The sequence below is a fragment of the Ambystoma mexicanum genome, chromosome 5q, assembly GCF_040938575.1.
Source record: "Ambystoma mexicanum isolate Mex_15411 chromosome 5q, UKY_AmexF1_1, whole genome shotgun sequence".
NCBI classification, from domain to species: domain Eukaryota; kingdom Metazoa; phylum Chordata; class Amphibia; order Caudata; family Ambystomatidae; genus Ambystoma; species Ambystoma mexicanum.
In genome coordinates this window covers 1,130,922,177-1,130,950,032 of record NC_090933.1, presented here as the reverse complement: position 1 = coordinate 1,130,950,032, position 27,856 = coordinate 1,130,922,177, and the positions used below count along the sequence as shown (strand labels likewise).

General features: G+C 48.1%; 1 protein-coding gene across 4 annotated transcripts in view; it reads right to left on the bottom strand.

The window, feature by feature from the left end:
* The window catches only part of EFR3A (EFR3 homolog A), a 1,818,520-nt gene that overhangs the window by 546,616 nt on the left and 1,244,048 nt on the right, over positions 1-27,856 (bottom strand). For all 4 annotated transcript variants that reach the window (XM_069621641.1, XM_069621640.1, XM_069621642.1 and 1 more), the window contains one exon: positions 12,614-12,689. In XM_069621641.1, the coding sequence (XP_069477742.1) occupies positions 12,614-12,689 (76 nt within the window). The remainder of the gene's footprint in view (positions 1-12,613; positions 12,690-27,856) is intronic.

Below are 27,856 nucleotides of genomic sequence, written 5' to 3'. Positions count from 1 at the left end.
CAAACTTCCTGCACTTCTCTCTGTGCTGGCAAAACACTCCTTTCTCTGCTACTCCGGCGCAAGGCCGAACATTCGGGCCGCCCTGGACAAGAGCGCGTGGAAGGCCTCTACCTCATCAGGTGGCGAGTCCCTGAGTGGAATCTCATCTGGTTCCCCATCACCTGCAATTAAATTGTCAAATTCGTCAGTACGGGACCTGTATGTGGAAACCACGTCCTCCAACTGGTTGGGATCTGTGTCTGTCCCAGTATTAGATAGCCTTTGCGGTACTGACCAGAGTGAACCAGTGTTCACTCCTTCTGGGTGAGCGACGGATGTCATCCACTTCCCTGGAGGGCCCAGGGACATCTGCATGAGGTCGCCCAAGAGGCTCAGGAACCGGGGCTGGCGCAGGCAGACATTGTTGCAAGGTTGCCACCAGAGTGGTTAAAGTAAATAACATGTCCAATGACATGTCTCTTTGTGTGGGCAGCAATGGACCTGGCTGCATTACAAGCAAACTGTCCTGTGCTTGAGATGAAGGTTGAAGAGGCAAAGGTGTAGAGTTATGTCCTGTGTCTGACTTGAATGTCGAGGAGGTCAAAGTGGTAGTCTGATCAGGCTTGCCTCACACCGTGGTGAACTAGATAACTAGATTGCCTTCTTGGGGGAGGGGGCCCAGCACGCCGGCAACGACCACGATGGCATGATGGCCTCCTCCTCTGCTTCCGCTACATCCTCCAAATGGGAAAGACTTGGTTCTGATACAATACCTCCCAGTAGCAAGGCCACCCCAAGGTTAGGGCAGCCTGTGGATGGGCCGTCAACGCAGACACTGTGCTGGTGTGGGTGTCAGCGACACCAGTGACAATGGCAGGTAACAATCCTATGGGAAGATCCACCTTTTCCTGTTGACAGGGTCATCAACGGTGCCATCAACTAAGGTATCAAGCCATTGATGTAGATGCAGTTGGTGAGATCCTCGATGCAGCAGTAGCTGTGGTCGTTTGTTTAGTCGATGGCACACTAGTCAGTGTCGTTAACTGCCTCGTCAACGGGATGGCGTCGACAGCTTTGGGGGGTAGATGACCTGGACGGAGGCTTGGTCGTCGATGATGACTAACTTCCTGCAATTTTGAAGACGAGACTGCTTTCGGCACGGAAGGCAAAGAGTGGCCACCAGATTTAATTTGCCTCCTTGGGGCGATGGAAAAGGCCTTGGCTCTCTTTCCCTGCCGATACCCCTTGGGCACTGACCTTTGGTGAAGACCGGTCCTTGTGCAAGGATCTTTCGCCAGAGGTGTCTTTATGCCGCCTCTTGCTGGTGGCTTGGACTTCGTGCGATCTGGTCCTCTTACTAGAGGTGGTTCGCTGGGTCATCCTGCGCTGCCGTACTGAGGCATGATTCCGTACCGATGCAGAGTCAGAGGTCCAGCCGGCATCCTCACGCCACGCAACAAGACGACAATGACGATCCCTCAACATCTTGTTGGAGAACTAATGGCAGATCTCGCAGTCCTGGATGACATGGTGGGGATGAAGGCACTAGGGGAAGTCATGGTCATCCCCTGCGTAGTAATTTTTCAGTCCAGAGCGGGCACAGACCATGAACAGGATCTTCAACCTTGGCCTTGTGAAATCTAGTGTATGGCTCAGAGGCGACCAATGCCTGGATCTCGCTTACTCTGCAAGCTGATGCAAGCCCAACCAAGAAGGCCGTCTTCAGAGTGACCAACTTAATGTCTGCCGTGGCCATGGGTTCAAATGGTTTATGTGCTATAGCGCTTAGCACTACATTCAAATCCCTGGATGCAGGTGCTTGACCGTGGTGTAAAGACTGGGCAGCCCCGTCAGGTGTCTCTTTACTACAGGATTAGTCGAAGAAAGGATAAGAGAGTCAGTGTTCCTATATGCCCCTACAACGGGCCGGTATGTTCTGCAGGTATCAATCTGGACACCAGACCTATCGAGATAAGTCGAGAACGATAGGACTTGGTTGAGGGTGCATGTCAGCAGGTTCAACCCGTGTTCCTTAGCCCAAAAGCAGAATCTTGACCATTTACTTTTGTACTGCTTGTGAGTAGCCAGACTCCTGGCATTTTGAATGATCTCCAGATTGTCCCTGGACAGCTGAAGGTGCTGGAGTGTTAGCTGCTCAGGAACCAGGCTGCTAGGGCTAGCCTCTCTGGAGATGGGTGTAGCACTGTACACACTCTTCGGTCTGTGGGGTTCCCCATGGATCCGCCTTGTCCACGATGGCATTTAACATCTAGATTTGCTCCCTGATTGCTCTTATCCGCTCTCATGGCTTTAGGTGTTACTCTTACGCAGACAACACACAGATCCTGGTCCGTTTAGATCTTGGTTCGGGATGGTGCGTCGTCCCCTCTTTGTGACTGACATGGGGGACTGGATGAGCACCACTTGGCTCAAACTCAACGGGGACAAGACGGAGGTCCTGGTGGTGGGTTCTTTGGTCTCATCCAACGGTTGGTCTCCTTCCTTCTGGCCTGCTTCACTGGATTCTTTTCCTATTCCTGTGACTGTGGTGAAGAACTTGGGGTTCTACTCATCTGCTTCACGGTCTATGGCAGCACAGGTGAGTGCGGTATGTCAGTCTGGTCCTTTTCTGTTGGAGGTTCTTTGTAAAATGTTGCCTTTTCTTCCTGCTCGACTTCACCCGCCTGTGGTGGCAGCATTGGTTTCTAGCAGGATTGATTACTGTAACGCTCTTTACTTGGCCCAGCCGATTGACTGGATTCATCGACTGCAACTGCTCCAGAATCTAGCCGCTCGGGTTGCCACTGCAACTCCCTATGGCTCACACATCAGCCCGGTACTACGCCACCTGCACTGGCTTCCAGTGCAATAAGATTGTTTTTAAATCCTTGTGTATTGTTCATTAGGCAGTTTATCCCTTTACCTTACCTATTGTCATTCCTCTTGCAAAATGTTGTCAGGCCTAGTACGATAAGTCACTTCTCTGTTCCTCTCCTCCCCTCTCCCCCCTTCCCTTACCTATTGACACTCCCCTTACACTATCAGAAAGGTCGTCAGGCCTAGTACGATAGTTGCTTGTCTGTTCCTCTTCCCTCCCCCCCACCTCCTTTTCCTTTACCTAGCGCCATTCCCCTTGCAACCATCTGAAATGTTGTCAGGCCTAGTACTGTCTCATCCCCCCCACCCAAACTCTTCCTTTAATCATTGTCCAAGCTCTCGCACTATCTAAAATGTCGTCAGGCCTAGTATGATCATTTCCCATTCTTAATGTCTCAAGGCCTTGTAAGAATGTTATTGTATTTTCCCATTCTCCCTCTCCTGCCTTGAAGCGATTTGAAACATTGTGTATAGGCGCTATACAAATAAACTATCATTCATTCATCAGGTTGGACCCGAATTCCTTCGGGATAAGTTTCGGCCGTATGTTCCTAGTCGGACTCTGTTCTCGCAGTGACCGTTTGGTCCTGGTTCCAAGGTTTCTCCTCCAGAGAGGGGGCGGCAGGGCCTTCTCCGTTGCGGCTGGCAAGCTGTGGAAAAGTCTTCCTCTCAAACTCAAATCTACTGAGAATCACTTAACCTTCTATCGTCTACTTAAGACCACCCTCTTTTGTTGACTCCTTTCTTTTCGGTCGTAGTTTGTTGTGTTGGTCCTCGCGCCAAGGTGCCCTCGGGTGTATGTGCAGATTATAAATTCACCTAACATAACAAACTGCGCCTCCCCATTGTGCTAGTAGAGGGCCCTTCCACGGGGGGGGGGGGGTTAGTAGAATCTCCAGCTGAAGTGACACTTGCCGCAGGTCCAAGAATCAGGGCTGCGCCGGCCAGCGAGGAACCACGAGGGTAATCCTGAGGTTCCTGATCCTGCACACTACCTTGCGCACGAGCAGTGTGGGCGGGAATGCATATGCCCACATCCCTTCCCAGGGTATCTGGAGTGCGTCCCCTAGAGAGTTGCTTCCCCTTCCTCCCCAGGAAGAAAACTGTTGACATGTCCAATTTTGTGCTGTCGCACACAGGTCTGTTGTTGGGTGACCATATCTGCCGAACATCTCCTGAAGGACTCTCCCCTTCAGCTGCCACTTGTAATTTTCGGCCGGCAGGTGACAGTCTGTTTTCTTCCAGGTTGGGCTCTCCCAGAAGGTGGACCACTGCAAGCCACACTTCCTGGCTGATAGCCCATTCCCAGATTTCCTGGGTCAACTCGCACAGTTGCGGGGACATGGTGCCCCCCCCCTTTTGTTGATATAGAACAAGCAGGTCGTGTTGTCCGTCTGGATGCACACCGACCTGCCCTTGATGGTCGGTTGAAAGGACCTGAGTGCCAACTGTATAGCAATAAGCTCCAGGAAGTTGATGTGATTCTGACGGTCGGTCAGCGAGCAGGGACCATGCAACGAGTGCGATCCCAGGTTTGCTCCCCACCCATGTAGTGAAGAATCCGTGATAATGGTGTACTCTATGGGGGGTGGCCGGAAGGGTCTGCCCACCAGAATGTTATCTTCCTGTAGCCACTATCTGAGGTCGTGGTCCAGGTGTTGTGGGATGGTGACCGGAGCCCTCTGATGACCAGATTCTTGATCCCAAGAAGCCGCGAAATGCAATTGGAACCTCCTCATGTAAAGCCTGGTGTACGGGGCCGCCAGGAGGCATGTTGCCAGTACGCCCAGAAGGTTTTGATGCCACCAGGCTGTGGTGATTGACCTGCTGCGGAAATGGGAGACTGCCAAGAGAATTGCGGTCACCTTGTCCCCGTGGAGAAAACCCTCTGATGCTGCATGTCCCACAGCAGACCCAGAAACACTAGCGCCTGTGTAGGACTGAGCTGCAACTTTTGGTAGTGGGCAGAGAAGCCCAGGTTAAATAGGGTAGATATGAGCCTGTCCGCTGAGTCCCGAACCTGCTCTGGAAAAGTAACCCTGACTATCCAGTCATCGAGGTACGGGTAGACGTGCAGCCCTTATGACCTGAGGAGAGCCGCCACTGCATTCATGAGCCTTGTGAAGACTCTCGGAGCCGAGTTTAGCCCAAAGGGCAGCACCTTGTACTGAAGACGCAGGCCCATGACCCGTAACCTGAGCAAGACCGAGTGAGGCTGCACAATGGGAACGTGGAGATACACGTCCTTCAGTTCCAGGGAACACGTCCGGTCTCCCCACACAGTGTCTCGGCAATGAGCGCTGGCATCACCATCTTGAACTTCTGCAAAGGTAGGTTAAGATTCAGGGAAGATGGATCCAACACCACTCGCAGGCCAGCCTGGTTCTTCTTCTGGATAGCGAAGATGGTGGAGTAAAAGCCCTGCCCCTGCTGGGTGGAGGGGACCTGCTCTACGAGGGAGCAAATCTCTGCTAGCAGTGATGGTGTGCCGATCTGGGGGAGAGGAGGGGGAGAAGGGAGAGGAAGCTGGAAGCTCCAGGACTCCACAGAGATGACCCAAGTATCCGCGAACTTTGTCCGCCAAGCCAGAGTGTGCAGGGCCAGCCTGCCCCCAACCGGGGTGCTGAAGACCTGAAACACATCGTCATTGTTTTTGGTCAGAGGCCGATGAAGAGGATGGGGACTGGAGGAACCCCTTATGAGATGCCTTGTGGTGTTTTCTCCGGTGTGGACTAGTAGAGCTGTCCGGCTGTCTGGCTTTGCGGTCCTGGAACCCGCTGAAACTGCCAAATGAACGCCCCTTGTCTGAGTGGGACTGTGTCTAAGGGAACAGCTTAGGTGCCGGTTTAGTAAAAATGGCCAGGGACTTCAGAGTCTGAACTGGTCTTCTCATCACGCTCTTCATCAGTGGAGGAGTGGAAGAGATCACTCACTTCAAATTGAAGGTCCAGGATACGATCCTGCACATCTGGGTTGAACCTGTTAGCTTTAAGCCAGGCTGTACGCCTCATATCCGTTGCCAGACAGATTGCCCTGTTAGCTGTGTCGATGTCGCCCACAGAAGCCTCCATGATGTCTTGAGCCACGAGTTTGGCCTCAGCTAGGCCCGCTTTGAAGGAGGCTTGCTTGTCCTTAGGGATGTCAGGAAGAAATTCTGCGTCTCTCTCCAAAGGCGTTGATTAGCCGCAGCGAGCATAGCATATGTGTTAGCCTGCCTGAGATGCAGGCCGGCATTTGAGTAGACCTTCTTGCTGTATGATTCAAGGGTCTTTTCTTCCTTGTTCAGGAGGGCTGTGGTGGCGGTACTGGATGACAAAACCCGGGACTTGACATACATGGATGCAGCAGCGATTACTAGAGGCTGCGGGTGCGTAGAGAGCAGTATGCCGCCCCCCTCGGTTTGCCTGAACTTAGCACCCAGCTTTTTTTTGATGGGTTGCATGGAGTGGGGATTGAGTCAGCCCTTTTTGGCCAACGTTTCCACATCCTTTTGTAGGGGGATGCCCGATCTGGCCTATGCCCTGATGCCCAGATCTCTGTATGGAGGATACCCAGATATTCTGACAGGCCAGAAATCCTGTGATGGAAGGCTTTTGCTGAGGAGGGCATATCCTGCTCCTCCTCGTCTGTGTCCTGTTGGTCTTCTGTCCCCGGAGGGGTAGTGTCAGTCACCCTTCGGGGTTCCTCCGTGGTGGGGGTCTGGACCTGCACCGGGGTTGCAGGCACCTCAGTACTGTGCTGCTGTGGAGGTGGAGCCCGAATAGGTGGCATGGGCTGTGTTGTTGTGGGTTGTGCCGGTGAAGCTGGGGGCAACATGTCCTTAATTTATTTATTTATTTATTTTATTGGTTTGTTACAAAGAAGGTGTACAAAACATCATAAAATAAATAAAGAAGAGATTCCTCAAGATGGAGCTTAAAGAAAAGAGAAGAAAAGAAAAGGCAAGAATTCAGAAAAAAAGCACGACTAGGTGCTTAAAGAGATAAAAAAATTATTCAAAATTAATTTTCCAATTTTATGCCACACTTGTGACGGTTTTTAATTCATTTTCCTTTTTTTCCAGTTTTTCAACCAGCTTTTCCAATAGGAAAGTCAGTTCGATTGTTAAGCTACGATCGACGTCTTGATACGTCTCTCTCCACCAGTCATCAGCAGACATTGTTGGTCTTGTCACGATGAACCTTCCCAGGTGAGTAGTACGTTCTTGCCTCAAGTTTGTACAGAGAAGTGTGAGGTGTTTTAATGTTTCATTTTCCTCCCCACATAAGCGACATAACGTAGGGGTAGCTCCATTCTTTTGTCGAATCGCAAGCATTTCTCTCGTAGGAAATTGATTCAAGCGATATTTCATGTAGAGGAATCTGTGAACAGGGTCTGGAAACTTAAGCAGATAGGCTTGTGGGTTATTTAGTTTTTTTGCTTCACTTGGACATGTTCTCATGATCCTGTGTGTCACAAGGGTCAATCCAGTCTTGATGACATAGTAATGATTTGACCTTGATTGGGTTGGCATGGAGAAGATCCCTGCTGGTACTTATATCACTTAAGATGTTTTCACATCGTGTTGACCAGTGATACAGAACACTGTCCGTTATTACCTGCTGGGGTATTGGATAAGATGTGATATTGTGGTGCAGTTGGTGCAATGGTCATCTTTCTGTATTCATTTAATGTGGTCCACATAATTATTGCATTGATGGATAAGAGACTTAACTCATATCGTATGCAAGCGGTTGCAACACCAATTGGAAGTCTCAATACTTTGGACCAAAAATGATGTTCTAACGATGACCACAGCGTATCAGTACATCCCAGGGCACTGTTTGCTCCATGTGTTATTGATGGAATGAATTTCATTTTATAGAAATCCATTACAGGTTTTAGGGAGTGTTTACCATATTTCCTATTCAGGATGCATGCCTGGGCTGTCAGTTGTTTGCATTTATCTTTTGCTTTTGAAACCCACGGAGAGTCATTGATACTAGAGCTAATGCACATGCCAAGATACAATGTCTGATCAACAACCTTTATTGACTCTTACCCAATTCTCCATGCAAACATTTTGCATCCCACACTTTTTTTTATTTTTTTGAAGATTAGTTAGAATTTCTGTTTTTTTGGAGTTCACGGTCAGACCATTTTGTTGGACATATTGGTCTAGTATAGTCAGTTTCCGTTGTAGTCCTATGGGTGTTAGATCCAGTAGGACTAGATCATCCGCAAATAAGAGCCAGTTTACTTCCTGCCCATTGATTTTTGGGGGGAAAGCTTTTATGTTGGTGTATGCATCTCCCATGTCTGAAATGAACAAATTGAATATTATGGAAGCAAGGGGGCAGCCCTGTTTCACTCCTCTGCATGTTTTTATTGGGTCCGAGAGGAGGCCCTGTTGATTCAATCTGACCCTTATTACTGTATCAGTATGCAAGGCTTTGATGGCCAAGAGGAGACTAAGTGGGCACTTCCAGTTCGCCAACTTTCCCCATAATAGCTTGTGTCCTTAATAATGCCCCCGAGAATTGAGCCCATTTGTGGGGACCGCATGAGCAACATGAATTTGTCCTCACAGGCTGGCTGTGTGCGTTCTTGCCCGGAGGCGAGTATGCCAGCTGCCTCCTCAGCCCCTGCCAATTCATCGGCTCGATGTACCTGGACCCCGAGATATTGGGATAAGACGCGGGCCAGGTGATGGGGTCAGTGGTACCCAGTCTGTCCTAGGAGCAAAACGTCTCCTTGGTTTATCGCTGGGCGGACGGGCCTCCGCACCTGCTTGCGAGGCTTCCCGCCTTTGCTGCTTGGGAGTGGCAGCCATTTTGTCTCGAGCCACCATTTTGTCGGTGCCTTGAGCTCCTGCGCTGGTACCCGGCGTGTCCGTGGGCTCGGCCTGCATGTCCGACTGCAACGGCTCTGCCCTGACCCGCACCTCAAGTGTACACCCGGTAGTCTGTGCACCCTCGGCATCCAGCCGGTAGTGCTGGCCCTGCGTGAAGGCACCCCCTCGGGTTGGACCTGGTATCAGGGCGATGCCCCTTGGGACGGGTCCTGGGGTAGTAGTAGAGATCACAGACCCTTCGGCTCCAGGACCGTTAGGGCCCTTGGACCCCTCGGCCGGGAGGCCGGTAGCTACGTGAGGCTTGGTGCGTCCAGAGCCGGTGCGAGGGCCAGAATGACATCCCCCGCCAGAGGGCTTCCCCAGGAAGTAGTCGCCTCTGTGGGGTGCCTTGGAGAATAATGCACCTACCTTCTGAGTCTTCCTCCGGACGTAGTCCTTGATGTTCTGAGGAGGAGTCCTGTTGAACAGCTCCCTCCAATGCTCAAGCCGGTTCTTAAGCAACCTGGGCGTGAGGCAGTTGCAGGCGGAGCATCCGTGCTCCTCACCAAGGCATCAGAGACAGAGTGCGTGGGGATCTGCTGTAGGGAACGAACCATTGCACAACGGACACCTGCTAAAGCGTATCGGGACTGACATGCATCGGGGACAGAGCTAGGGCACCAGTAGACGGTGTTCCCAAATTTGTAATAGAAATAAGAAAAAATAAGATACCGGGGATAGGGTGTGGAATTACAAGGCCAGGCATCACCCAGGAGCACTGGTGGAGTGGTCCATTCCCGGCGACGCGCAAAGGTGGACTGGGGTGTGGTGCTGGTGGGCAGGGGTAAGGGAGTCAGCAACCCCGCGCCCCAGCACATTTAAAGGGGAAATCTTTTTTTCTGGTGGAAGAGAAGTTCCATTCCCGTCCCTCCGTGAGGGACGCCCATACAGGATGATGGAAAGGGGACGGGACGCAGGAGTATGGAGTTTTTTATACATATCACTATGGGTGGAGTTGTGATGTGTACCGGGACGATGAGTGTAACTTGTTTCTGTCAGGGTTTTGCCTGTGTGTGGCAAACTCTGTGCACCATACAGTTGGAAATGGTTTGGTGTGATGGGGCTCAAATGCATGTCAGTGAAGATGTGTGATCTGGCTAAAAAGTGCCTTTTCACCCTCACCTGTAGTTTATTTGAATCCTTTATCCTTGTATTGATCACCTGTGTGCGTCTGGTCTGGAAGTGACTTGAGCCTCGCATGTAAGTGTTTTGATCCTTTATCCTTTATGTTGATTCCCCTTCCTGCTTCCCACTATGTTTATGTTGGGTGGCTGGAGTGTCAATCTGGGTGGTCTACATGGCAACTGTTCATCGTAGAGAGTGGCATTGTTTCTCAGTGAGTGTTGCTGAGAGTTCAGTTGGTTCCCAATTTGACTGGCCAGTATTTTTTGGGTTTGGTGGATGTGAAGGTTGTTTCCTCCAAGTGGTGGTTTGCCAGCTGTGTTGCCATTTGTGTGAGTGTTTTAGTGTGAGTGACAGTGTGGTTGCTGTGTGCAATAGTAGTGTATTGTATGCGTCTGTGGGGATGTTCAGTTGGTCTGGTCTCTGCTTCAGGTTGTGGATTGATGTGTGGTGTTAAGGTGGAGACCGGTTGTCACTTGGATGTTGGTAGGTATTTTAACATGTGCCAGCACAAGGAGGGACTTGGTTTGTGCTCCGGTGTGGCGGGCCAGAGGCTTGTTAGTGGCATGTGCTCCGGTGTGGCGGGCCAGAGGCTTGTTGGTGGCAGTGAGAACAGGAGGTGCATAGTGTCTTTGGTGGTTCAAAGAGGTAGTTTCTTGCCCAAGATGGGGCTGGAATGCGCTCAGGTGTGGCAGGCTTGAGACCCGCTGGTGGCGGCAGTGGGTAGGAGATGATACCTAAGATACATTGGCCTGGGAATGTAGAATTGTGCTGCGGTCTGTTGGCGGGATGGGAGTTAGGCCTTTGATGGGTCAACCAGTACTTTGTCTTGCGGGTGTTGGTAGTACACCACGGTGTGGTTATGTTCGGTTCTTGTGTGGTGTTCCGTGTGCGTGTTGCAGGGTGCAGTGGTGTTGATGTTTGCTTGTGTGTCTGGTCTGGAATTGTAAGGAAGGAGGTGTGTTATATTGTGCCTTTTCTTTGGGTGTGTACTCTTTGTTTGGGTGTGCGCTGATGTCTTCAGAGTTTGCTTGAGTCTATGTCATGATGTAATGTTTGGTATGTAAGTAGAGTGTTATTGTTGGACTTGGTGTTCCACCCAGGCAGTTAGAGTGATGTAGCCTGGGTGGTGGGTGCCAGGAGGTTCTATTCCCTGCTCCTTTCCCTAAGACCTTTTCACTCCGATGTATAATATCTTATCTTGATGACATTTAATATGGAGCCTAATAAATACCTTAAAATTTACCTACTGTCTCAAGAATCATACTTTAGGGTACCCCGCTCCGGGTGATGACAAGTAACCTTGTTTTGAGGGCCCTCATGGTCTTTGGCTATATAACCTTAGGCATCCCGCTCATGGTATGGTCTTTTTCAGAGTCATCTCTCTCTCTCCTTTTCTTCCTCTCATCTACCCTTCCTCTCTACAGCTTGTCCTCCCATCCTTCACTCCCTTAATTTCTCTCATCCTCCACCTTTACTCTATTCTCTTTCTTCTTTCTTTCCTCCCCTCCACCAGATTCTCTTCCTCCTTCATGCCATTATATTGTTCTCCCTTACCTCTCCTCTGGTCTCACTCTTTCTCCTCTGGTTTGTTCATTTTCCCTTTCTCCAGCACATTCTGTCTTCCTCATCTGGTTTGCTGGCACTTGTCTTCCCCTTACCTTCCCCACATCTGTCTTTTCACTCTCTGCCATTCTCCTCCTCTTCTTGTCTCTTTCCACTTCCTTTTGCCTTTCCTCATCCTCATTTTACTGTGCTTTTTTCCTCCACCCCATCTTCTCATTGTTCGACCTGCTCTTTCCACCTTTGTACCTCCTCTCCTTCTCAGTCTACCTCCACCATAATCTGCACTATTTGCACTCCAACCACAATGCATACCTAGTCCTAAATCCCACACTATCTGTGTGTGGGTCCCCACTAAGCTGTATGATTATGTGAACATGCTTAAGTGTAGAATGCAAGCACATCTGTTGACCTGTGCAAACTACTAGTGATAGAACTGTTTTAATTAGTGAAGTGGGTCCATGGCTCTGTTACTCGAGACTACCAAGGATACGTCCACCATTTTGGAATCTGTTTGGCCGCACAGTTCACTCCAGCAACACCTTCCAAAAGCTGCTGGGCTGATTCTTTGGATTTTACTCATGGCAAAACTTCATGGTGCCTACATCATGGAATGGGTAGCGATCCCTGAGTCACAGGCTAACCCCCTGGTCCCACCCTGTAGCCTCCTAGATGCAAGTTAGTCACATTGCACAGTTGGATTAAAGAAACTCCAGGTACACACTAGATGGCCCGTCTGGATGTTACCCTGGTCACCTGAAGTATTGTGTAGTGTGAACCTGAAATTTGGATCGTCCATATTTTTTACACAACCCAAGGGAACTGTGTTTAGCAGTTTTAGGCTCCCTGCAAAGTGGGCATTTTCAGAGTTCTGACAATTAGGGGAATTTGCAGAATTTTCTACTTTCAAATGTACTTGCAGCTGTAGAAATGTTGCAGGAATCGGTCTCATTTTATTTTACTGAAAAGGTTAGGACTAATTTCAGACGATCATGGCTATAGAAAACTAGATATAGCGACTATAGACTGTTCTGTAAGAACTGTTGAAAAGATCTTCATATAAACCCCCAGTATAGCATAAAACATGTAAACATTGGAATTCATTGCTGGCATATGCTTGATCCATTCTTTCTTATCAACAGTTACATGCTCAAGTTATACTTTAATATGGCTTTTAAAAATAACTTCAACACAATGTACCTTTTTCATGAAGCTTACATCTTGCTTTGTAATTTTCTCTCGCTTTATTTTTAGATCAGCCACATCTGGAATTATCCTTTGAAAACAACCATAACAACAAAGTTAATCTTTGAAAAGCAGAATTACAAACAGAATTGTTGGCTACTAATGATCGTATACAATCCCATGTTGTACATCCTCTATTCTAGTAGATGACTTAAAAAAACCCTAGTATAAAAATAGCTATGAACATTGTCACAGAAAACTACCACTGTATTTTCCCTCACTGGTTGCATTTTGGCAGAACATGTGAGGTAGCTAATCAGATGGTTAAACCAGTTCAATACTAAAAACAGAATTTCCCTCCCGAGGACAAGACCTAAATCCCTACTGATATAATCCTAAAAACTACAATTTAGCTATAAGGTCTGGGTGAGTGCCGTTTTCTCACTATTCCTTCAGCATATTTCTATTGTATTTGTGTATGCAACGTAGCATGGTCAGGGCAGAAGAGTTCTAATTAAAATGTTGCTTCCAGTTAAACAATGTACTGTCTTTGAGCAGAGCTAGAGTTGACAGGGTGACAGTAATCATCTGCCATCAACTATACATTCAGTCCTCCTTTTTCAAACTAGAATGGTATTTGCCTAAATCTAAAGAGCTCTTACAGATATCGAAATAAGTATTTAGTGAGCGGGAACTCCTTCTAGGGTATTGTGTGTATGACTATGATGGCATGATCTAATGAAGTTTTCCACAAATCCTAATCCTACTTACTGTATTGTGGCATGATGGAGTAAGGAGGCTGACAAGGTGGTATCCTTTTGGTTATAAACTTTTAATCAAAATAAAGAACCTACCTCTCCCTATTTATAGAGGGGATTTCCCTAGCTCAACACAGATCAACTTGGGTGCTCATCAGGATGTAAGTCAAAAACCAACATACCGTCCTCTGTCCAAACCAATTACTCTATCCCTATCACTATAAAATAAACCAAAAAGGATTGAATGAACTTTTTTTTTTACGCTAGACTTAAATTTATTTTCAGACAAAAGTTTTCCTGCAAGGCTCTGTGCTAAATATTACTCACGTTGTATTCCAATAAGCATGCAAAAACATTGAGACTTAATTCCTAGCAAATAGATCAACAATGAACCATGGCCTTATTCTTGGTCTCAAAGCCAAACATCTTATCAAAACCACCAGGAGAATGGCTCCCTTCTCCTGGTGCGCGGTCCAGTCTTAAGCTGACCTAACAGCAATCTTCTGCTAAAAGGTCAGATTTACCAAATACCGTTGGTCCAGGAGAATGACTTCCTTCACCTGGTTGATCTGGAAGAGTATTGGATAGTTCTTTGTAGAAGTTTTTCTAAGTATCTTTACTTCCTTCCAAGGGTTTGCAAACAAGAGTTAAGACTTTATCCACTCTTCTTCTTAATGCTGGCACTTTGTATATGTTGACTATTGGCGGGGATTACTCCCTGACATTTCTTGGTACGTTTAGTACTTTGATGAATCTGATGAAGTCATCACTTCTCTCCCCGAGGTAGTCTCTGCTCAAGTGGCCAGGGAACGGCAGCCGCTACCCGATCCGGACCCTGAGGGTGGATTTGTAGGGGAGGATCACATGGGGGCAGGCGATCCTAAGGGGGAGGAACAGGCATCAGAAGAGACATGGTATCTCCCTTTCCCTTTTAGGGGTATCCCCTCCATTCCTAGTGCCTTAATGGCATATTTTATTATTATGGTATTTATTGAGTGCAGACCTAGCTTCGCGACGCAACAGAGCACTTTACAGATGTATACAACAGTACAGATACATAAAGAAGCGCTTTACAGAGGCATACAACAGTATAGATGCATAATGGAGGGCTTTTCAGCGTTAACAACAGAACAGATAAAAGCGGGGGGTCAGATACAGAGGGACGCAGAGGAAGGGTACAGAAGTACTGCGTGGCGGGGACGAGGGGGGTGGGTGGCATCTAGCAAGTCATGTGGCGCGAGAGGTGATGTAATGGCCTAGGCGTTGAGGCAGAGAGAGTCCTTGAAGAGGCGGGTCTTGAGTTATTTTCTGAATTGTAGGAGCGTGGGGGCGAATCTGATGCCGACGGAAGGAGGTCCATAGTCTTGGGGTGTAGTCAGAGAAGGCTTGTTTTCTGGTCCTTTCCTTTTTGCAGCAGCAGATTTCAAGTCTGCACGTGTCCTGGCTTCTGGTGGTGCACTGTCCACTGGAGATGGGTGACTTGAGGATGACTGCCTTCTAGATGATGCAGCAAGATTTGAAGGTGATTTGTGCGTGCAGTGGGAGCCAATGAAGGTCGATAAGGGGCTTGGTTAATCTGGTCGTATCTGGGTAGACCCTTGATGAGGCGTGCAGCCATGTGTACGACATTTCTCAGGGGCACTAGGGAGGACGACGGGAGGCCTTCTAGGAGTGCTTAGCACCCATCCAGGTGGGATAGGACCAGTGCTTACCCGGTTGATCTAAAGCTGTCCAGAGGGAAGGAAGGAAGGAAGGAAGAAAGAAAGGAAGTAAGGAAGAAAGGAAGAAAGGAAGAAAGGAAGAAAGGAAGAAAGGAAGAAAGGAAGAAAGGAAGAAAGGAAGAAAGGAAGAAAGGAAGAAAGGAAGAAAGGAAGAAAGGAAGAAAGGGCTTGACTTTACGCAGGAGGGAGAGCCGATACCAAGCTGTCTTCTTAGCTATCTGTTTCTTGAAGGAGAGGCGTTTGTCGATTTGGAACCCGAGGGACTTGGCGCAGGAGGTGAGCTCAGGTGTGAAGCCCTCGGAGTTCATGGTTGCCAGGTCTGTATATTTGGGTGTTCGGTGTTGTTGGTGAGGAGTAGGAATTCGATCTTGGAGGGGTTGAGCTTCAAGTGTGCACTGGACATCCAAGATTGGATTAGCGAGAGGTAGGTTTTGAGCCTATGGATGTCCTTGATGGAGTCGATCTTTAGGTATAGCTGTGTGTCGTCATGGATGTGGATGTTGTGTGTGGCTCGGAGGGCTCCCAGTGGCTCCATGTATAGATTGAAGATCACTGGGGAAAGGATGGAACCCTGCAGGACTCCACAGGTGACGGGTAGCATTGGCGATCTAGAGGAGTCCATCTGAACAAACTGCTAGCGGTTGGCAAGGTAGGACTTAAACCAGCGTAGGACAAGGTTGCTGATCCCCATGCACCAATGTAGGTGGGTCCATAAGCGCCTGGAGGTCTACTGTGTCAAAAGCATCCGAGAGGTCGAGTAGAACCAGGAGGCAGGGGTGGCCGTCATCAAGGATGTTGACGGCGTAGTCAACCAACTGTATGGTTGCTGCATCTGGGTGTGAACCCGGATTGGTAGATTTGGAGGAGATTGTTGGTCTCGATGTGCTGCTACAGTTCTGCGGCTACTGCTTTCTCGATCTTACATAGGAAGGGAAGATGGGCAATAGTTACCTACGTAGTCAGGATCAAGAGTGGGTTTCTTGATTAGAGGGAGGATTTGCCCTGGTTTTTGGGGCGATGAGAAGTTGCCTTCCTTTAGGGAGCTGTTGATTATCTCCTGGTAGGGAAAGAGATTTTCTGCGGGGAGGTTCTTCAAGATGGATGCTGGGATAATGGCATATTGTGATAACTCCCTTTAACAACTTGCAAAACTTGTTGACAGCTTCCTTCAAAAATATAACAGATAGAATGACAAGAACTGACTATCAATCCTGTGTATATGAATACTTTGAAAATACTGGGACGAAGAAGAGGAATGGCATTGTGAAGATCCCTAGAGCACAGAAGCCAACAATACGCTCTAGTTGTTGCAGAGAAGCGTGCAATAACAGGATATTTAAAAACCTGACAGTTGAAGGAAGAGCGAGACGCTGGCAAGGACAGGTACCAGCCATCAGGTAGAGCAAAGGCCTGAGAAGAGCTGTGTTACAGGCGAGACCAGACAGAGAATGAGAAGCCGGCGAGGTGCTACCCAAACGAGAAGGACTGCAGGGACTGTCGTTCTCTGTATGGCAGAGAACTGGCGGTTAGGCAACGTGAGGCCGGAGACAGCGAAAGACTGGCAGAGGACACCAGGACTCAGTCGAGCCTCGAAGAGCGAGCGGGACGCGCCACACAACCGTTGGCGAGCAGCATCAGCCGAGCAGCGTGAATCGCCGAACCGACCACAGCAAACCGGTGAGCCCAGTGGGAGGAGGTGGGACGCCAGGGTGGTTCACAGCAAAAGCCGCAAAGACAGGGAAGCAAAAGAGGAATTGACTGAAATAGTGAAAGGCTTTCACGAGTGGAAAGAAAGCCACAATCTGACAAGCTGAGGGTCATGGATCCAATACATGGAACAAATCTGGAAAAGGCTGAGGACTAAAACTGTGCGAGTCTGGGACACGCATGCAAAGTGAAGAAGATGAATGTAAAAGTCCTTGCAGGAGAGTATATTAGGCAAACTGCGGATCTGGGATTCACACCCATAAGAACCTATAGACAAGAGCCTGGCAGGGGAGTATAGCAGGTGTCTTGCGAGTCTGGGCCTGCATCCTAATTTGTGCGAAAATATAAATCCTAAGGAAGACTCATACCCTTAGGATTATACATTGAACGTCATCTTGAAAAGAGAACCTACAAGGAAGACTCATGCCCTTAGGACTTAGCATTGAATATACATGACAGAACCTGTCAGGAGAGTATACCAGGTGTGTTGCGATTCTGGGACTCGCAAGCAAGTTGTGATACCTTGAAAAAGAGAATCCCAAAGAAGATTCATGCCCTTGGGATTTTGAATTGATTACATTTAAGGTGGGAAAGACTTGGGGAAGGGAGTCATTTCTCCCTGGAGTGGATTGCAACACCAAGAGGAGGGGGGGTTATCCTCTTGGGCTATAAAGAACTTGGTTAATCCTTTGAACATTTGCTTTAGTGGAGAGAAACCTGGGGAAGGGAACCAATCCCTGGAACTGTGAACATTATCCATTTGGAACTTTTGTTGAAGTTATACCTTTTTGTTGAACATGTGTGCGTTGTAAGGAACTCATGGTGGCAACAGTAAAGACAGACACAAGTGATCACAGCTCAAGGGTGTTTATTAAACTGTAAATGCAGGGTGGAAGAACACCTAACTTAAACCTAAATCTAAGATGGGAGCAAGCTTCGACCTTCAAATGAAAAATAAGGCAGTTATTGTGGCATCTTGTCAAAGTAAAAGGCCTATACTAAATTTTAAAAAACTATTGCCAAATCCTTACAACTAATTACAGAAAGAGTGTGGGATAGGGTTTTAAATAAAGAAAAGTGTTCACAAATAATAAGTCAGGATAGGATTGACAGGGGTCTCCCTTCCCCACATTTTGAGCATGGGACAAGGTGGATCTTGTGAGTACAGCACACACTTGAACTTTCCCAGAACGAGCTAACAGTTCCGTAACAGCCATCTGGTTCTTCGATGGTTAAGTCTCTTTTCAATAAAAAGTCTCTTGCCTTCGAGGGCCTGATGTATTAAAAAAAACAAAAAGTTCCTTTCCAAATGGACTTTGGGTGATGACTTTCCATCCCTGGATCTCCCTCGGTCGGGCTCGGACCCCTAGGCTTCCCTCAATCGGGCTCAGGCCTTTCTTTCGGGATCTCCCTCTGTTGGGCTCGGATTCAATTGCCAAGGGGGACAATCCACTTCCCCTGGTCTTACAATGTTCCTTGCATTCACGAATCTTAATGCCCATTCAAACAGTTCACTGTGGACATCCCTCGGTCAGGTTTACTCCTGTCAATACACTGTTCATGGGACTTCAAGCTTCGCCCCTTTTTGTTAGTATCCCTCCACTGGGTTCACTCTTGCCAACCTTTGCAAAATTGTTCAAGCGCTAATTTCACCAAGCAGGATTCATTTCCCTTAGCTTCACAATCATCTGTCGGTCAAAGACTTTTGACTGTACAGAGGATTTTACAAGACCCCTGTGTAAAGACGCCGGAGAGGGGTGTCTTTACTTCCGCTCTTTATATGGTAGAGGAGAGGCACAGAGGACCCGAGCCAAGATTCTCTATTATTGGTACGTGGTCGAGCAATCAAGGCCTAGCTTCTCAGGAGGTGATGCAGGCTGGTTCTTAAGTACAGTGTAGTCCCCAAGCACCCAAAAAGGAATGTCCGCACACTGTATCAGTTAAAACACAGTCTTTATATAATTAATATTCAAAGGTATATAAAATATCACGATAACGCACTGTGTGCTCGGAAAATCAACAATGGTAAATATATACAGTTCTAAAGTGGTACCAGAACGATTATTAGATCTCATTAAAGTGCATCAACTATACGGTCAAAATGTCACACAGATCAATAAAGAAGAAACCAGCAGTAGAGAGAGGAAGGAAAGCAAGATGGTTGAACAATTGGCAGACTACTGGTCCCGATACCTAGACACAGTTCTGTGTGGAGATCCCTCCCACCTGGGCAACCTGTAAAGCAAAGATGTATCACAAGCCCAGTCCATATATTGTTCGCACTAGACTTCCCAATAGTTCTGCAACCCCAAAGTACCTGGCATTGTAGCGTTCCTTGTCGGGGAATCGGCGGCCCTTCTTGAGTGCCCTCCCTTTAAGGCAGGAGTCACGGGTCGTCGAACGTCTGATGGAGAACAGGCCGAGCTACGACGGTGAAGTGGCCGTGTCGTTCCTAGCGGTACTCGTTGATGGGGAAGTGTAAACATCCTGCAAGGAAGAGGTGTGCGGGGCACTTCGGTGTTGATAGTTCTGGACCGCAAAGAGTTTGAAGAACTGTGGCCCAGCAAGGGCGTCGAGTCGTCGGCGTCTCTGTGGTCTTTGGGTTGCTGGAAACGTACCGCGTATGCTCCTCGGCGCGTCGACGGTCAGGCCTTCTCCAGCAGGATACAGCGGCGACGATGCGGACGAGAGCGTCCTTGGATTCGAAAGTTCTTAGGCAAACGGGAGCACGGCGGCTCCGGTCGGCGACGGCGGTCGCCGACAGTGGCGGACAACAGTCCGGGCCCTTCTCTTTGTGATTCCGCAGCAGTCCCCGTATCGGGTCGGCAGCCTGTCGAAGGTCTGTCTACCAGGGAGCTTAGGCAAAGATCAGCTGGTGCACGATGGTCCCTCGTAGCTCATGAAGAGGGCACCTTACAAGGTCCTCTCTGGGTCAGTCCTTGGAGGCACAGCAGCTTTCAGATTGTGAAGGAGGGCAACAGCAATTCTTTTCATCCAGCAGGGCTTCAAGGTCAAGCGTCAGTTACTCCAGTTACTCGTCGTAGTGGACTTCAGCTTCTGAACATGATTCCTAGCAGTGAGAGGTCCCCAGATATACTGTTGATCTCCCGTTCATTAAGCTGGGTCATACTCAAGCATCCAATCACGACTAAGGGCATTCAGGCAGGCAGGTAGCCAATCAGGCACACAGTGCATTCAGGCCATTCAGGCCATTCACTTCTCTCCAGACACTCACAACAAGTACTCCACACTGCATTCATACCGGATTCGGGCAGGGCTGTCTCAGTCATTGTGTCAAACAGCAGATACTAGACACCCACAACATAGAATGCGTATTTGTCACACACTCCATTCACCCAGGTCCCACCCACAGGCTTACCCACAACATACGGTCGTTGAGAAGGCTCCAGCCAGTCTGGTCAGCACTTCCCCACACTACCATATATGGAATTTCCACCCAACAGCCAGTCAGGGGGAAGGGACAGAGTCAGGGCTTCCCGGGACTTCGGGAAGATCAAGGTAACAGGCGATGGAAGGCAAGAGGCCATGGGGGCCATTTATCAGGAATCTACCGATTAAATGACATGGCCTGGGCATCCCAAAATGGAGAACGCTCAGGGCACCAGCCAATTCAGCACGGAGCTGCTACCAGCCCGAACCCTGCTCTGTGGGTCACACACAGCTGCCCAAAAACATACACTAGGGGCACAGGGTTGCACCCCTACCCATGGGGGCCATAAGGGTACTCCAAGGGTCTGTTCACCAAACCAAAGGAGCTGCATTGCTAGGAGTCCCACATGAACTCCTGCACGGAAAACACGACAGAACACACGATAAAAAGCAGTAAAGGACAAGGATACGAAGGCCCTGTCCCTCCGATGCATTTCCAGCATCACAGTCGCCCACCCCAGACTGAGGTTAGGGTGCCTAATCTCCCACGAGATAGACACCCTCATCCAGACGGCCAACATACCTTCTGGAAAGGCCACCTGCATTATCGTGACTCTTCCATGGTCTGTGCTCAATGGTGAAGTCTAGCCCTTGCAGGCTAATGGACCACCTGAGCAGTTTCGGGTTTTCACCCTTCATCTGCATAAGCCACTTCAGGGGCTTATGATCGGTTTGGACATTGAAGGTAGACCCGGTAAGGTAGAGCCTAAAACGCCTAAGGCTCCAAACTATACTAAAACATTCCTTTTCAACAGTAGCCCACCTAAGTTCCCTACCCTTAAGTTGTCTACTGATGAATATGATCGGATGTTCTCTTCCTTTGTCATCTAACTGGGACAAGACAGCTCCAATTCCGGTGTCGTAGTCGTCAGTTTGAACGATAAAGGGCTTGCTGTAATCGGGCACACACAACACAGGTGCCCTACACAGACTTTCTTTCAAGCCATCAAAGGCCCTCTGACAGTCTTCAGTCCAATTAACCTTCCTAGGCTGTTTGGGTGAAGTCAGAGCTGTCAGGGGTGCAGCTATGGTTCTATAGTCTGCCATGAAATTGCGATAATACCCAATGAGGCCCAAAAAGGCTCTCACCTGGGTTTGAGTAGCGGGAGTCTCCCAGTCATGTACGTCCTGTACTTTACTGGGGAGAGGTTGGATTTGACCCCCTCCTACCTCATGACCAAGATATGTGGCTTTCCCCTGAGCTATCTGGCACTTGGTGGCCTTTATAGTGAGGTTAGCCCTTTTCAAGGCCTGCAACACCTTATCCAGATGCGTCAAATGCTCTTCCCAGGTGGAACGGTAGACGGCAATGTCGTCTAAGTAAGCCATACAAAAGGCTTCCAGCCCACTGAGTGCATGGTTGACCAATCTCTGAAAGGTGGCAGGGGCATTCTTCAACCCAAAAGGCATGACCCTAAAATGGTAGAGTCCCTCAGGTGTTGAGAACACCATCTTTTCCTTGGCATGGTCCGTCAGAGCTATTTGCCAATAGCCTGAGGTAAGGTCGAAGGTGCTCACAAATTTGGCAGCACCTATGGTGTACACAAGCTCATCAGCCCTGGGCAATGGGTGCTTGTCAGTTTTGGTGACGGCATTGACTCCTCAGTAGTCCACACAGAACCTCCAATCGTTGGTACCAGCCTGGGAACTTGTCTTGTGGACAAGGACCACTGGACTAGACCAGGGACTGGTTGAGGATTCAATAACACCCAGATCCAACATCTTGGCGATCTCAGCCTGGATGTGGGTCTTTACAGTATCTGACATACGGTAGCACCTGTTTTTGACAGGCACACTGTCACCAGCGTCAATACCGTGCCTACACCACGGTGTAAGGCCTGGTGTCAGTGAGAACAGAGAGGCATACTGCCGGAGCAAAGCCCTGCAGGCCTTCTGCTGCTCTGTCATCAGATCGGGAGAGAGATGTACTCCCTCCACGGAGCCATCCTGAGGGTTGCGATGCAGCAAATCAGGAAGGGGCTCACTCTAATCCTCTTCCTGCTCTGAAGCTAGCAAGAGAAATGAGACTTCCGCTCGCCTGTGGAAAGGCTTGAGCCTGTTAACATGGAATACCTGAGGGGCTACCCCAGAGGCTCCCATGTCAACCAGATAATTGACTTCGCCCATCTTGGAGATTATCCTGAAGGGTCCAGTCCATTTATCTGCCAAAGGCCGAGGCTTGGTAGGCTCCATCACAAGGACCTCCTGCCCCGGAGTCCAATCCACTTGCGATGCTTTAAGGTCATGCCAGTACTTATTCAATTCCTGGCTGGCCTTGAGATTCACTGTTGCCTGACCCATCATCCGTGTCATCCTCCGTCTGAGGCCTAACACATAGTCCCCTACTTGCTTGGCGGGACCTGGTGGGGTGGCCTCCAAATCTTCTCTGATTAAGGCAAGGGGCCCCCTCACGGGATGTCCAAAGAGTAACTCAAAGGGGCTGAAACCAACACCCTTTTGAGGTACCTCTCTGTAAGCAAACAGCAGGCATGGCAGGAGAAGATCCCACTTCTTCCTTAGGGGCTCTTCCAAAGCGCCTAGCATGCCCTTGAGAGTTTTGTTAAATCTCTCAACCAGACCATTGGTCTGAGGATGGTAAGAGGTGGAGAACTTATAGGTTACCCCACACTCTTTCAACATGGTTTTCATGTAACTCGACATGAAGTTGGATCCTCTATCAGAGACAACATCCTTAGGGAATCCAACACGGGTGAAAATGCCCAGGAGAGCCCTGGCAACCACCTTGGCAGTAACAGTCCGAAGGGGTATAGCCTCAGGGTACCTAGTGGCATGATCGACCAAGACCAGGATGAACCGATGTCCACCTGACGTGGGAGGGTCAAGAGGACTGACAATGTTGATGCCCACCCTCTCAAACGGTGTTGCCAACCACTGGCAATGACTGCAGTGGGGCAATGACACTGCCTCCAATCTTGCCAGACAACTGACAAGTTGGGCAGGTCCTGCAGTGGGACTCCACTTCTACTCCCATCCGGGGTCAGTAGAAATGGGCAGAGAGCCTCTGCTTAGTCTTCTTGGTACCAAGATGACCATCCAAGGGCACCTCATGCGCCAACTGCAGCAGGAAGGGCCTGTGAACCTGGGGTACCACCAACCTCTTGAGGTTATTGGGAGCTCACCCTCCCAATAAATCCGAAATATCCGAGGCACTTCTCCTTGTGCCTGAGACAAGGCAGCCATTATGCCAGTCGTCAAACGTTCCTCTAGTCGGAGTAAGCAATTGCCCTTCACACTTTCTCACCGCAGGGGAGCACCAACATCAATCATGTAAGGGAAACCCAATCATACCCTGCTCAATATCCACCCAATGTTTAAAATTTTGTGCTGCCTCCCTATTCTCCAAAAAAGGGGTTATTTGGGCTGTATATAAATAGTTTTTGATACCCGGTAATGCCAAACCTCCAATTGCCTTTGCTGCCATAAGCGTACGCCTAGTGATTCTGGGGAATTTCTTTAGCCCATATGACCCTAAAAGTGTGAGACTGAAGATCTTCAAGCACAGCCTTCAGAATCCATATTGGAAGAGCCTGGAAAATATACAACAACCGAGGCAGCAAAGCCATTTAATCACTATCACTCTGCCTAGCCACGAGATTTGACATTTACCCCATTGAGCAAAATCTTGTTTGGTTGATGCAAGGAGGAATATTGGGCGTATATAGTTGGGTGAATACCCAAATATTTCAGAGTGTGTGAAGCCCATTGAAATGCGAAAGCACTCCTCAATTTATACTTGCTCAGGCATATCCGAAACATTTAGTATAATATACTTTGTAAAATGAATTCTGAATACTGAGACCCGATTAAACCTTTCCAAAAGGGAGACTATGTGAGGTAAGGAGATTTGGGAAGTTCTCATGTAAAAGAGATGGTCACTTGCTTATAAAGCAACATTATGTTGGAACCCAGCGATTTTGAGACTGAATGTCTACAGAATAGCAGACCAATCGTGTTAGAGGTTTCATAGATAGAGCGAACAATTATGGGGACAGCTGACATTATTGACTGGTCCCCCTTTGTAGGCTGACAGGTTCCGATGATGCCCCATTGAATTTTATCTGCGTAGGCGGAAGTACAAAATTAGCTAATACTTTAATGAAGACAGGACCAAAACCAAACCCTTCTAGTACCATCGAAAGATATACCCAATCCACTCTGTCAAATGCTTTTCGAGCGTTGAAAGAAAGAATGGCCATTTCCTGTTTGTTATCTCTCACCCACACCACAAATCAATTGTCCTATGAATGTTATCGTGTGTTTGGCACCCCGGAACAAACCTTGTTTGATATTTATTCACCACTCCTGGGAGCACAGCTGTTAAACAAGCAGCTAACATTTTGAATAAATCCGAGAATCATAATTGAGGACAGCAAAAGGTCTATAAGAGGAACTTTACGCAAGATCTTTGCCTGGTTTGCCTATCAATGTAGTAGCCCCTGTGTTCGTAAAAGTATTCAATAGCCTTGCCAAACGAGGGGATAATATTCCCAAGAATGTTTTATAGAATCAGGCTGAGAAGCCATCCGGGCTAGGGGAGTACTGCTGTGAAGTGTGAGCATAGCCTGGAGACTTCCTCAACTGTTAAAGGATTTTCCAACATCCGTCTATTGTCTCCCAAGATCAGAAGGAAGGGTGCATCTTGAATAAAATCACCCTGGTGAGCCTCATTAAGTGTCTCAGCTGTAAACAATTTTGCATAATAGTGCGATAGGATTTGCATTTTTGTGAGTTCATCTTCATGTAGGCCACCTGATTCATCCTGTAATCGGACAATTGTATTACTATTTCTCTGGGTTTTCAGTGTGTACGCTAAAATCTGTGGTGCCCTATCGGAGGCACTAAAATAGAAATGTCTGGTTTCAAAGCAGTTCATGAGAAATATCATCTGCCCATAGTGCCTTCAGTTCCACCCTTGAGACATGTAGCTGTCTATACGTCTTCCTAGATCCATCCGTCTTATATCGGGTTTCCCAATTCCGAATTCTCCCTTCAGCCTCCAGCTTCTAACATTTGTTTCGTGTCAAGGCCAAACTGATGAGTCCACCCTGCAAAGTGGGTTTAAAGGTGTCCCAAACAGTGGCCACAGGGACATCCCCAGTCAGATTATCCCAAACATATTGGTTAATCCTTTCTGAGATGATAGTACAATAAGCTACATCTGCCAATAGGGAATCATTCAATTTCCAAAATGTGGCTTTCCTAATTCCCACGCCAAATGCATCAATCTGTAGTGTAATAGGAGAGTGATCTGATGCCAATGTCAACTCTATAGTAGCAGAGGTGATCGCTAGGATAAGGGGAAAATACCAATAATTAATCAATCCTACAATAACTATGATGGACATGTGAAAAATGAGTACAATCTCGTAATCGGGGGTACAACGTTCTCCAAGCATCCACAAACTATAGGTCTTCCATGGCTTTTTTTAAGGGAAAGGGTTCGCTACCTCAGACACAGTGGCTGGGCCTGATCTATCTACCCCACAATCAAGTATGACATTAAAATCAGCACCAACAGCAAGCTCCCCCTGCTGGAATTGAGCAATATGAGGGAATACCTGAGCATACAAACTATAATGATGCTGGTTCGGGCCATAAATGGAAACTAAGGTCAGATATTTCACCCCAACTCGAATATGGAGACCACCTAATTTTTTTCAAAACGGAGAGAGCAATTGATCAAGATTGCAACTCCTGCTTTATTTTGAGAAGAAGCAAAAGATTGGTGGGGAACCCACCTTGACCAATCTTTCTTTAACAGATGGGTTTCCTTTAGTAGCACTAGATCCACTTTTAACCCCACCAATTTAGAGAGCACACTCTTCCGGTTCCTCAGGGAATTCAGCCCCTGAACTTTACAATTAGACTACCTTTATATCAGCCAACCAGAATAATTCAGCACATCGTATTCATTACTGCAAACTAGCCTTTCACTGAGTAATTCGAGATAATTCCACCCCCCAGCCAGTCAACCCTGTCCAGCATATTAAAATCGCCACTTACACCTGCGTCATCACATGTCAACCATGGTCTACCATTAATCAAACAGCACTGTATGGGATGCACAAACAAACAAGGGAAAAATAAATTAACCCTGTTCGAGGTATTCATCAGGTCAAAAAAACCTGAATAGGGGCAAGGGCCCTATCAATTTTCAGTTAAATACAAACATGCAACTTAATGGAACGTCATCAGAATCACAGAAATATAACCATAATAACTATGAGGAGGCACTCATCAGAACACAGTATATTAGACTCCCCATCACAGAAGGCAGTAATCTAGTCTGTCATGTAGGCTCCTTCGAATCACTGCTTCTTTCCCCTCTGTCCATTGAGGGTCGTCTGCAATCTTTACACCTTTCTCTCCTCGAGTGTACCTTAGACCAGTCAGTTGAAAAGGCATTCCGTTCAATGTCCTGAGGTAGCTGCATTTCACCGCTTGGGATCTATAAAACCTTAATTGCTGCTTGCAATAAGGCAAATTGGTGCTGTATGCCATCAGGTGAAATGGGTACGCCCACCTATATTGAATTCTTTTGCTAGTCAGCCATTGGGAGAGCAGTTTCATCAGTCTCCATTTGTGCCAGGTCTTGAAACCGAAGCAGGGTATTACCTCTTAACAGAACCCTGCACTATGTACTAGTTTTCTGGGGGATGAGCTCCTTGCTTTAAAAAAACAATGAAAACTCGCCAGGATATCTGGGAAGAGGTTTTGGCGCAGTAGAATACACTGTCAGTCGAGGGTGACATCTCGGACATAGGCCTCCAGTTCTTAATCCGTTACAACCCCAAGAATCCCTCTGATGCGAATATTGTTCCTCCGTGAACGATTCTCTTTGTCTCCCTGCTTTTCATCAGAGGAGACTGTGGGGCTCCAGAGCAGCTACCCTATGCTCCAATTGCTCAACGGTGTTGGTCTGGTCGCAAAAGGAAGTTTCCAGATCCACCAATCTGCATTCAGTTTGCTGGACATTATGGGCTAGCTCTTGGAAGGATCCTTTCAGTTCCTGCAAGGTGGTTACCATTTCCTATTGAATGTATTGGAGCAGGCATGTAATATCACCTTTGGTGTTTAGCTGTGCATCCATTTCCAGATGTGAGACTGAATTAGAGCTTGAAGGAACAAGTGGACGGTGGGGGCTGGGGGGGAACACAGATGAAATTATAAAGAAATATGGAATAGTAAATTTGCAACAGTCACTGCGAGGTGCAAGCTTCTCCAGGCTGAGTTGTTATATCAGCAGTGACAAAAACATACATCCATAGAGAGAAGGTACGATTGTTAACACCCCGCCAGCCTTTCGCAAAGGCTGTACCCCTCCTCCAAACCTGCAACCACCAGCAGATTAAGATGTTTCCCACAGGCCTCGTAACAAGAACATGCCCATTGCCAAATGTGCTGTAAATAAAGATCCTAACAGTGTGTGAAACAGAAAGGTTCAGGTGCATCTACTCCGGTGCCAACTTCCGATTTCACCCTACCTGTAGTTGCGCTTTGAAGTCAGCCCTTGTGCCAATCAAGCCCCCAATCAACTCTGTACTGCAGCAAATTCCTCCAGACTAATCCACAGCAACCGTACAGTAGTCCCTTAAACCAGG